Raw genomic sequence first — 12,312 nt, forward strand, 5'->3', positions numbered from 1 at the left:
GATTCCTTTCAAATATGTGAAATATTTCCTAGTATCTTTAAATGCAATTCTCACTTTTGGGTGTAAACAGATAAACAGAATGCTATAACTAGTGTTTGAGCTTTGTGCATAGACACCCATTTCTATGTAGTCTCCCCATGTTAGGGTTTTAGGCTGCCACATACTTGAGCTTAAATAGACAAAACACAAGTGGTTCAAAAGTATGGCTTCTGGTTTTTATTGTTAATGTCAGAAAACTGTTACACATTTTTCTCCGCATGAAGCTTAATTAATATGCATAAAGGCTTGCTAACATCTTCATGATGCATTGAGATTTTTGTAGCATTAAACGGCAGATTCATTTACAGACATGACAGAAATTGCATTACAGACACATTTTTTACTCTTTTGATACTTAGGGTTTTCGAATCCTGGTTGAGATGGAATGGCTGGACTTTGGTCATAAGTTTGCTGATCGCTGCGGACATAGAGAAAATACAGAGGACCTGAATGAGCGATGTCCAGTGTTCCTGCAGTGGTTGGACTGTGTGCACCAGCTCCAGAGACAGTTCCCCTGCTCATTTGAGTTCAATGAGGCCTTTTTGGTAACTGCCATGCTGTAATTGATGGCCACTTGGGTCGAACAAAAAATATAAAATTTGGTGCCAGGGAGCAGTAATTTTGTTATTTTAATGAATTATTGGTTTGCACACTCATATTTCTGTGGAGCATGGTTATATTAGAGTGCTGGTAACCTCCTTAACTCTGTGTGTGTGTGTGTGTGTGTGCGTGTGTGTGTGTGTGTGTGTGTGTCTGTTTTTTTTTTTAGGTGAAGCTGGTGCAGCACACATACTCGTGTTTGTTTGGCACATTCTTGTGTAACAGTGGGAAGGAAAGAGAAGACCAACACATCCAGGAGAGGACCTGCTCTGTGTGGTCTCTGCTGAGTCCGGCTAACCGATCCTTCAAAAACATGCTCTTCTCATCAAACTCAGAGACTGTGTGTTTTTACAGCTTTTTAAAGCTTAAACTAATAGCTTTTTACCGTGTTCAGATTTGAGAAGAATACAAAGTCAGATTACTTACATCGTAGAAATGGGGTATTTCGTTAGTGATTGTGTGGTATTTGTGGTATATTCACTTCAGTTCTTCCATCTACCTTCTTTTTTTGTTTGTTTTTTGTTTTTTACATAAGAACCCTAACCAACACAACCTTTGAGGCCATTTATTTTTTTTGCTGTCGGATCTCTTCAGGTTTTACACCCTGTGTGCCATGTGCGTAACTTGATGTTGTGGACTGCAGTGTACCTGCCCAGCTCATCTCCAACAACACCCTATGATGAGTCCTGTGTCTCCTACTCTCTGTCTGGTACCAACTCTAAAGACCAGCGTTTGGTCAGGTGAGACTTATGGCCACCACAACCCTGAGACAGGAAGTAGATAATTTTTTTTTACAAGGTGTTATCAAAAAGTTTATAGACTAGCTTGTAACACGCCAACAGAAGGCAGAACAAGGCTTGCACGCACAGTCACAGGGATAACAACCTTCATATGTCAGTGTCAAAAGGCCGTCCTGTGTACATCTGTGCAACTGGTGCAATTCTGACCACTTGTGCACCTTGTCAGTGAGCTCTCCTAACACGTGAATTTCTTACCCGAAACAACATGATCTCACTTCCGTACCCACCCTACTCACCAGATTCGCCTCCTGCGGACCTCACCCTCTTCCTAAAGATAAAGATCCAGCTCTAAGGGTGCCTTTTTGACACCATTGCGGAGATCCAGCACGAATCACAGAAAGTGCTTGGACAATAAGACTTTCAGGACACATTCCAGAAGTGGCAGGAATGCTGGGAGCTCTGTATTGCTGGTAAGAATTGCACCAGTTGCACAGCTCCCGATGTACACAGGACAATGTCTTTTGACACACTGAGTTATGAAGGTCGGTGCTCCCTGTGACTGTGCGGGCAGCCTTGGGCTGCCATCTGTTGGCTATACAAAGCTAGTCTAGAAACTTTTTGATACCACCATATAGTAGTATATAGTATATTCGCAATATACACTGGCGATCAAAATTAGAGAACAATTTATAACCAATTGAACAATTCTGAAATAATGTCATCTTCACTGCTCAACAGTTGAAGGAGTTTTTGTCCTGTCTATACCATGCTACCAGAACACCTTTTCCACAAAATTACTAAGGCATTTCCAAAAAAAACATTATTTTGCAGAAAACACACTGATTAAAATCAGAGAACAACAATGACTATAGCAGGGAAAAAGATTACAACAATATTTTCTGAAGGTTACAACAGTCAGCAATTAGTAGGAAGTGTACAGGCCTCTGCTCTGAATGACTTCAGCATATCTGCGGCCACAGGACAGCACTATTCTCTCACACTGCTCTGGTGTGATTTTGGTCCACTCTTCTTCCAGTCTCCTCCACAGTTCGGTGACTGTAGTGGGTTTCTTGGCCATAACTTTGTCGCCTAGGATTTTCCAGAGGTTATCTAGGGTTGAGATCAGGACTCTGGGCAGGCCATGTCAATATTTTAATGTTTTCAGTTTGAAAGAACTGCTTTACCTGTTTTGCTGTGTGACATGGAGCGTTGTCCTGCATGAACACTGCGGGCTGATTGGGTGATGAACGCAGGGAAGGAACCATATGTTGTTGAAGAAGGTTCTGATAAACATTTGCATTCACTCTGCCATGTAGCTGTATAAGAGGCCCAACTCCTGCTGCAGAAAACATGCCCCAAACCATGACACTTCCTCCTCCACTTTTCACTGACTTCTTTACACACTTTGGGTTCAGTCTTTCTCCAGTTTGTCGCCGAACATAATGTTTCCCATCGGACCCAAATAAATTAAACTTGCTTTCATCACTGAAGTGAACTTTGGACCAGTTCTCCTCTGTCCACACAACATGCTTAGTCTAGCCTTTTGATTCTTTCTGCTAATGAGAGGTTTGGTCACTGCAGAGTGGGCTTTCAGTCCAAATGCTCTTAAACGTCGAGACACTGTATGACGAGACAGATCCTTACCCTGTTCAGTGCTGAACTGGTGAGCAATTCCAGCTGCAGTGTGGAAACGATTGCCCATTGAGATCCTCCGCAGTGTCCTGTCCTCTCTTGTATTTGTCTTCTTGGACGACCAGCCTTCTTGGCGGACTTGAATGAGTTTGTGATGTTGTAAAGACTCAATATTCTTGAAATCACAGATAATGTTTTTTTTGGAAATGCCTTAGTTAACACAAAAGGTGTTCTGGTAGCATGGTATAAACAGGACAAAAACTTCCTCAACTGTTGAGCAGTGAAGATGACATTATTTCAGAATTGCTCAATTGTTTATAAATTGTTCTCTAATTTTGATCGCCAGTGTATATTCATGCTATTAAAACCCAGACTAAATCATTTTTTTTGTGTTAAGTTACTGTTAAAATGTTGGGAATTAACTTTATATCCTTTAGATATTTAAAGGGCTTCTGCAGAGTCTTAACCCCCCCCCCCCCCCCCCCCCCAAAAAAAAAAAAAAATAAAAATAAAAAAGGAAACAATATAAAAACAAAAGATTTTGTCTTCATGGTTTTCATGGTGTTGGTGTTTTTTTTTTTTTCCACTAGTCCAAACATAATTCACTATTATGACTGCAAATAAGACCAAAATGCAACATCCAATCAGCTTTCTGTTATTGGTGTGAATCTCTCTTCGATTGTGGACGTATTTTATTTTTAAGCTATAGGGAAGTGCAATTTTGCAAAACTTGGCTTGAAAAGAATAATTATTTAGGGCCGTTAAGGCTAGTTGCTAACATTGTATTTGTGTGTGTCTTTCTGATATTGTGATATCGGTCTTAAATTTCAATTGGGCTTAAAAAGGTCTTAAAAAGTCTTAATTTTGACTTGGTGAAAACTGCAGAAATCCTGTATTTATTTTTTATAAGCTTTAATTTGTTTCTATTTCCCAGTTCTATGTTGTTTGATATTAAGATCTATGTGCAAACCAATTGAACATATTTTTTATTTATGACTTTTTTTTTTTTATAAACAGGTGTCCCAAAACCAGATCTTTTGATAACTTGCCCAGTGCATGTGAAGGAAATTCCCTCTCTTCTAACAGACGTTCCAGTGACCCTAGCCTGAAGGAGAAGTGGCAAGAGCATCGCAGATCACTGGAACTCAGCATAGTAACAGGAGCTGATGGCACCATGCATCAGGACACAGGATGGTCAAATGATCAGTTGGGAGCTGGACTTAACATGGTTACACTGGAGAGAGAGACAGCAGACTTTGAGTGTTCTCAAGATATCAGCCATGTAGTTGCCAAGTTGCCATTGGGTGGAGTGGAGGCTGAACTTTCCGTGGACATGGCAGTGGGACAGATAGAAAATATTTTGCAAGAGGCTGCTGCAGACAGTCTCAGAGATGCTAAAGCAGAGCAAATCCACAATCCTGTTGTTTCTAATTATGCTGAGAATCAAATCAGCACCAATGCTGATGTGATTGTATTCAAAGAAAATAGTGTTGCCAAAGGTTTTAAGTTGCCTCAAGATAGTTATGCTGAAACAGACAATGTTGAAAGTCCTAAAAAGACAAACCAGGAATTAGTCCAGACTGTGGAAGAAGTTTTAGCCACATGTACAACAGAGGAGGCCCAAAATCTATGTAGCAATTTTAATACTACTGACTCCCCCTTCACTGCCATCAGTAATGATGATACGGATGAAGTAAATAAGGAGAACAAAGTTCTGTGTCCATTTCCAAAGACTACCAGGCCTGTTACAGAGGTAGCTGATAAGCATCCTTCTCTCCTGGAAAGCTCCACAGAAACTCTCACTGAGGATTTTGGCATTCAATCAGAGCGTCTTATACCCATGTCCATTTCTGCAGAGCCCAAACCTGAATGCCTCAAGCAAAGCCCTGAGTTAGATCCTGAGGCGCAAAGTGCTCCCAGAACGCTTAACGGTACCTGCAAACAACTACCCGAAAGTGGCTTCTCTGTCTCTGTTTCTTCTGCTAAACCACTCCACTTCATATGTAACGATGACTCCTCTGACTCTGACCCTTCCACCCCTCAACCAGCTCTTCAGAGTCGCCAGCTCTCTCTGGCAGTCTGTAGCTGTTCTGTTCAACGCTGTACACATTCGGGCCGCAGCCACCTTGATGACGATGGACTCACACTGCACACAGATGTAATCCAGCTGCGCCTGCGCCAGATTGAAGCTGGCCACCAGATGGAGGTTGAAGCTCTCAAAAGGCAGGTGCAAGAGCTGTGGAGCCGGTTGCAGAGCCAGAATGCCAACACAGCACAGCACTGCCTTAATGAAGACCTGGGAGATGAAGTGGTGTGCATTTTCTTTGTTTACATTACATCAAAGTTTCAGCTTTCATAATATACTAAAGTTTATATCTGTTTTCAGGTATGTCATTAGTAAAAAAGATTAGAATTTACTACTTTTAAGCTACATATGATGCTAAGACCAGAAAATAATTCACAAGTTCACCTTCGCTCATTTCCTTGCCATTTTCATTTCTTCTTCCATTGTCAGACATCAATCGCAGACTCTGATTTTAACCTGGATCCAAACTGCCTGTCACGCTGCAGCACAGAGCTCTTCTCAGAGACCAGCTGGGAGCATGTGGAGAAACAGGACACTGAGGTAGTTTAGTTTATTAGAAGAAAATATTGTCAACATTTTGTGCTGTATTTTATAATCTCTATAGTGGTTTCAAATCGTTTTGCTAAACTGAGCAAAACGGATAGGAAAGGATTAGATAGGAAATTAATTTTTCCCTTATTAATGACCAGCCCAAACTACATGTTTAGATTAGGTTGCTTTTTATATGCTCTATATGTTTATTATGTATACAGTGAGGAAAATAAGTATTTGAACACCCTGCTATTTTGCAAGTTCTCCCACTTAGAAATCATGGAGGGGTCCGAAATTGTCATCGTAGGTGCATGTCCACTGTGAGAGACATAATCTAAAAAAAAAAAAAAAAAAAATCCAGAAATCACAATGTATGATTTTTTAACTATTTATTTGTATGATACAACTGCAAATAAGTATTTGAACACCTGAGAAAGTCAATGTTAATATTTGGTACAGTAGCCTTTGTTTGCAATTACAGAGGTCAAACGTTTCCTGTAGTTTTTCACCAGGTTTGCACACACTGCAGGAGGGATTTTGTCCCACTCCTCCACACAGATCTTCTCTAGATCAGTCAGGTTTCTGGCCTGTCGCTGAGAAACACGGAGTTTGAGCTCCCTCCAAAGATTCTCTATTGGGTTTTGGAGACTGGCTAGGCCACGTCAGAACCTTGATATGCTTCTTACAGAGCCACTCCTTTGTGATCCTGGCTGTGTGCTTCGGGTCATTGTCATGTTGGAAGACCCAGCCTCGACCCATCTTCAATGCTCTAGCAATACATGGCCCCGGTCATCCTCTCCTTAATACAGTGCAGTCGCCCTGTTCCATGTGCAGAAAAACACCCCCAAAGCATGATGCTACCACCCCCATGCTTCACAGTAGGGATGGTGTTCTTGGGATGGTACTCATCATTCTTCTTCCTCCAAACACGTTTAGTGGAATTATGAACCAAAAGTTCTCTTTTGGTCTCATCTGACCACATGACTTTCTCCCATGACTCCTCTGGATCATCCAAATGGTCATTGGCAAACTTAAGATGTGCCTGGACATGTGCTGGTTTAAGCAGGGGAACCTTCCGTGCCATGCATGATTTTAAACCATGACGTCTTAGTGTATTACCAACAGTAACCATGGAAACGGTGGTCCCAGCTCTTTTCAGGTCATTGACCAGCTCCTCCCGTGTAGTTCTAGGCTGATTTCTTACCTTCCTTAGGATCATTGAGACCCCACGAGGTGAGATCTTGCATGGAGCCCTAGTCCGAGGGAGATTGACAGTCATGTTTAGCTTCTTCCATTTTCTAATGATTGCTCCAACAGTGGACCTTTTTTCACCAAGCTGCTTGGCAATTTCCCCGTAGCCCTTTCCAGCCTTGTGGAGGTGTACAATTTTGTCTCTAGTGTCTTTGGACAGCTCTTTGGTCTTGGCCATGTTAGTAGTTGGATTCTTACTGATTGTATGGGGTGGACAGGTGTCTTTATGCAGCTAACGACCTCAAACAGGTGCATCTAATTTAGGATAATAAATGTAATGGAGGTGGACATTTTAAAGGCAGACTAACAGGTCTTTGAGGGTCAGAATTCTAGCTGATAGACAGGTGTTCAAATACTTATTTGCAGCTGTATCATACAAATAAATAGTTTAAAAATCATATATTGTGATTTCTGAATTATTTTTTTTTTAGATTATGTCTCTCACAGTGGACATGCACCTACGATGACAATTTCAGACCCCTCCATGATTTCTAAGTGGGAGAACTTGCAAAATAGCAGGGTGTTCAAATACTTATTTTCCTCACTGTATGTTCTATATGCTATGGTTATTAGTTCTTTTTATATTTGCTTTTTTGAGTAGTAATTAGTGGCAAATCAGAAAAGATGCTCGGCACACTGCTACAGCTATGTATCTACAGTGGAACCTCGATATTCGTGACTTTGACCCTCGAAAGTTTGCACCTTTTAATTTGAAACCGGACTTAGTAACTCGTGAAAAACTGATAGTTCACGAGAAGCTGCGAGTGGCTCGAAAGTTTGGAGTAACATTTCAAAACAGAGTTTGTACTAATAAATTACATAAACATGTTTAAAAAACTATTTTATTATTGTATTATTAATTTAAATAGTAAATAAAACATTTATGACAAGTAATTCACAATTGTTGTTTGGTTTACAGTAAAGTACATGTACAATTCCCCTTGGAAAAGGAACCATCAGAAGGAGAGTCAAACCTTGCGTTTTTTTGTTATTCGCGAGGGGTCATAGAATGTAACCCCCGCGAGTATCGAGGTTGCACTTTATACAATTAGCAGTAATCGCTATTGCTTTGGAAAAAAAGATTGTCTACACAACAAAAACAGAGGATGCCCCCTGAAAGTGCATCCTAAACCCTACAATTCTTTAAAGACTTGAGTGAGAATATTGTGGATAATTGGACGTTATATTGTCCCAAATCTTACAAGCCAAGCTACAACACTAGTAGCTACCACAGACTAGTTCAGCAACTGAAAGTGACTCTTAAGCTGTTTCATTCTATTATGCATAGCATCATGCAGTGAACAAATTGAGTGTCAAAAACAGGGAGCCTACAGCAAATCTGTTGAAAACTTATAAACTCCTCTCTGCATACACTCCACTCTGAAAATTTGTATCCACCATATTAGTGATAGTAACCTTCCGGATCATTCTTGACTGTATTGCTATTGACAGTTCTGTATCAAAGTCATACCTCTTTCTGCTATAAACTGCTGTCAATTTAAATATATACCTTACTTCAGGTGCCACAGCCAGGGAAATCATGAACAGCAGCAGTTTAATTGCCCTGCCAGTAATATAAGGTTTGAGTATAAATGTTGACTGCTGTTTACTAGTATACTTTTCTTTTAACTGTTTATACTTATATTAGTTTAATCAAAATGTAGGATCATTTCAGCTAAACAGGTAATAATAGATCAGTCAGTTATAATTCAAAGCTTTAAAATCCATTCATGATAACAGCAAAGTATACATGCAAGAAAAATGATTTGATAATTATACTGCAGGTGACACGATGGTACCCTGATCATTTGGCTGCACAATGTTATGGCTGTGAAAGAGAATTTTGGCTGGTAACCAGGAAACATCATTGCAGGTAATGACATAAGATGACATAAGGCATAAGATTTCCACAATTTATACTCTTTGGTGTATATGATGTTCCTATGTAGAGACTCTTATGTAAACTATTTGCAAATCTAATTATAGCAGTGTTAACTGATTTAACCAGGTTTAATCCATGAAAAAAAATATTTTATTTAGTCTGTCAAATTCCAAGCAAACCTATTCAATTCTGTAGTTAGTGTGCATCATTGTAAACACAGGAAAATAAGTGAACCTACAGCTAATGGAAAAACACCTCATCATTAAGGATATGAGTAAAACAATATTAAGATTTTATTTTTGCAGAGATTACATGTAATGTGTAGTGACTACATGGGCTTGGTAACAGAAATTCAGGTTAATTACACTTGTTATCCCTGAAGAGATTGCGATGGTTTAAATGCCTTTTTAGCATTTCTTATTTCCCCCTTTTTCTATCACAGAAGCAAGGAGTGTGTGGAGGAGGCCTGGTGAGAAAAAGACACCCACTCTCTCTTCTTCACTTTTCTTCTCTCATCACCTCTTTACTGTCCTTTTAATCACATGCTGCTTTAAAGTTATAAAATTCATCCTTTTTTGGCTGAAGACACTTTTTTACCACGCCTTTTGACTAAAGATCAGTATTGGATGTCTTGCACTTAAATATTGCAGGGAATTGCTTTGGAGTTTGGGGTGTCTGCAGCTCTTTTCTGCTGCTACTGAAATTCTGAATTAATTAGACGAATAAAATTTTAAACAGCAGATTATGTGCAAATAAAAATGAGAGGGAACTTTGCAAATGCTCTCAGGGTTTGTGTTGTATGAAATCCCCAAAGTAACAAAAGTTATTTACAGACATTTAATAAGTCAAACTATTTAGATGAATACAAAATTTGATTTTAAAATAAGCAAAAAAATTGTGAAAACAGTCTTTCTACATGTCAATACAAATTATTAGAATAGAAGTTTTCTATTCTATTACTTATTTAATTATACTTTTTTTGTCGCTTTATTATTCTTAATGTTAACTCTATTAGTTTTAGCACACTGTTACATGTACAGCACATTTAATATATTACTCATGTAACATTTCCTAAAGTTCTAGGACTCTATAGTGTTCAGTAATATGTATGCCATTTGTGAAATGTCCCAAACAAGCCAATGGAGAGGTGCGAGAGCGCATGTAGAGTCTTGTGTTTTGTGTATACCATGTGAAGACAGTGTGCATGTTTATTTGTTTAAAACAATCTGAGAAGGTGCATGTGGACAATTTGCACCTTCCTCCCTGCTATTTGTTCATTAATCTAAAACGGGTTTCTGTTAAATGTGCATGAGACTGTATTACATTTCCCTCTAAAAGTTACTTGTTTTTGCTACACACTGAAGACATTTGTATTTGTAATTAAAAAAGCAATATGTGACAATCAGAATTTCAGTTTTCGTAAACAATTTAGATCATGGCACCTTTACTTTCAACCCACCCACTTTTTCCAAATGATCCCAAATTTTGGAATATGTGACTGACAGGGTGTTTCTTCTTGCCCAGATGTGCCCTTTAAGATTCATTGTATAAACATTGGACACCAATACAACAATTTAGAATGTCCTGAAAAAGAAATAAGCCATTATTTTAAAAATAACCAGACATTAAACAGGCCGGTCAAAGCAGAAGCAGTTGATACAAATATTGAGCTGTGAAAAAAACCCTAATACAACAGACATCACCAACAACCTAAATCACTTTACTATATAATGCAAACAATGATTATCTGACTCAATCTGAAACCAGGAGTAATTTTCAGCAATGAATTGATAAAGAAAGGACCTGCTCATGATCTTAAACATATAAGTGTACTGGTCAAGCCTAGTGGAGGTAGTCTCATAGCTAAGGTTTGCATGGCTGCGTATAGAATAGGATAACTAATCTATTATAATGATTGTAGCAGCAAATTTCATTGAGGAGTTCACAGAAACATTCTGTCCGTCAATTGTAATTTGGATGAACATCATCATACAGCAAGACCTTTTAGGGTACTTTGTCACTCAAAGGGCCATGTTTTCATTTGTTGAAGCTAAAACTCTATTGTTCATCTTTTGTTCTCAAATCCAGATGCAAATCGAAAAATAAATGTATTTAATCTGAGTATTTTCAGAGGGAACTGTATATTTGGGAGCTGTACTGACTGACTGCTTTTTTTTTTTAAGAACAATGTCATGCATGTAATTAAACCAAATTGTTTTACAGCATTAGTTCTTCGTTGAGCCTTGAACTCAATGCAGGCATAATTAAGCACAAGTGAACGTAATTAACTTGCTCGTGCAGTTTGCACTGCATTTCCTCCTCTCTCAAATTCTCTTTTTGTTTCTGTCTGCAGGAACTGTGGTAATGTGTTTTGTGCCAGCTGCTGTGATCAGAAAATCCCGGTGCCAAGTCAGCAGCTGTTTGAGCCAAGCCGTGTGTGTAAGGCATGTTACAACGGCCTGCAGTCCTCTGTTCCTTCTCTACAGCTGGAGTTTGACAAATCTATCACAGCCAGCTCCAACTAACCATTTCCAAGCTTGTCACCTCAACATGCACAGTAGCTGAGGGATAAACATTTAAAGCTTTTGGACTTTTATTCATGGCTGGAGCAGGGAAAAAAACTGCATTTTTTCCCCTTTTGTTTTTCTTCTGCATCTGGACGGGAAATATGTTTATATATGGAGTGATATGTGTCTAGAAGCGAGGTATCTAAGGATTCTTCTTGGAATATATTAAGCACTTTGGGTGGCACGTTCATGTGACTGACTGCTGGTTTGGATAGCTGAGATACGCACAGATTGAACTGCTGGACATGCTTCTGATGTCAGGATTGACTCGGGTCCTGCTGAAACCATTTGATTCCTTTTAGCATTCCCTTTCCCTTAGATATAAAAGGTAAATCCTGCATAGTTTTAGAGCTGGCTATCTTGGGGTACCCAGTTTCAATTGAAATTAAATTGAAGGGATTTTTAAGTATGTAGGGTGTTTTTTGAGTGGAAAAAGGTTTCTATTACTCCTGTAGCTGTTCATTTATTGCTGCTCTTTGTACAGGAAAAGTTTTCAACTATCAGAGACTCGGCGGTGACTCTGTAAATGCTTTTTGAGGTCAGACCAAATATTTTAGCACACCTGTTATTTTTGTTTTGTTTTTGCTCACTTGTCATAATTTGAGCTTTATTAATCAAATTTATCGTTATACAGCAGACCTCTTTTGTTTAGGTAATGCAGACTAAAAAACTGAACCTAAACTGACTCTCTGTTTCTGGGCGGCTTCTTTCTCTGAACAGTTACTCGTTTTCTGCAAAGTGAAACCAGCTGAAGAGATGAGTAAAGTGCATGTGAATTTATTACATACATCTCTCTACATTCAGCTGCTTGTGATGAATTGGTAATGCAGTTTGTTTGTTTTTTTTTTCCCTCATATTGCTGATCCTGTTGTAGCCTAATGTGAAAACTGATGCTTCACATTTGCGCATACACTTTTGTGCTTTTTTGCCACTTAACTTTTTTACTAATTGCTTTTTTGTAACATAATGCAAAACAAAAGAAAA

The 12,312-nt window shown here is 38.9% G+C and overlaps 1 protein-coding gene across 3 annotated transcripts in view; it reads left to right on the top strand.

Moving 5' to 3' along the window:
• Positions 1-12,312, top strand: part of mtmr3 (myotubularin related protein 3) — a 54,480-nt gene extending 42,168 nt beyond the window's left edge. Inside the window, exons 13-21 of one of the 3 annotated variants that reach the window (XM_083554417.1) lie at positions 399-584; positions 809-979; positions 1,234-1,379; positions 4,029-4,942; positions 5,060-5,322; positions 5,527-5,637; positions 8,664-8,752; positions 9,204-9,230; positions 11,115-12,312. In XM_083554417.1, coding sequence (XP_083410543.1) covers positions 399-584; positions 809-979; positions 1,234-1,379; positions 4,029-4,942; positions 5,060-5,322; positions 5,527-5,637; positions 8,664-8,752; positions 9,204-9,230; positions 11,115-11,286 — 2,079 coding nt within the window. In that variant the 3' untranslated portion in view covers positions 11,287-12,312. Of the gene's footprint in view, positions 1-398; positions 585-808; positions 980-1,233; positions 1,380-4,028; positions 5,323-5,526; positions 5,638-8,663; positions 8,753-9,203; positions 9,231-11,114 lie in introns of all 3 variants that reach the window. The other 2 variants (XM_083554415.1, XM_083554416.1) reach the window with 2 other exon arrangements.

The sequence above is a fragment of the Silurus aristotelis genome (genome assembly GCF_946808225.1).
Source record: "Silurus aristotelis genome assembly, chromosome: 11".
NCBI lineage: Eukaryota > Metazoa > Chordata > Actinopteri > Siluriformes > Siluridae > Silurus > Silurus aristotelis.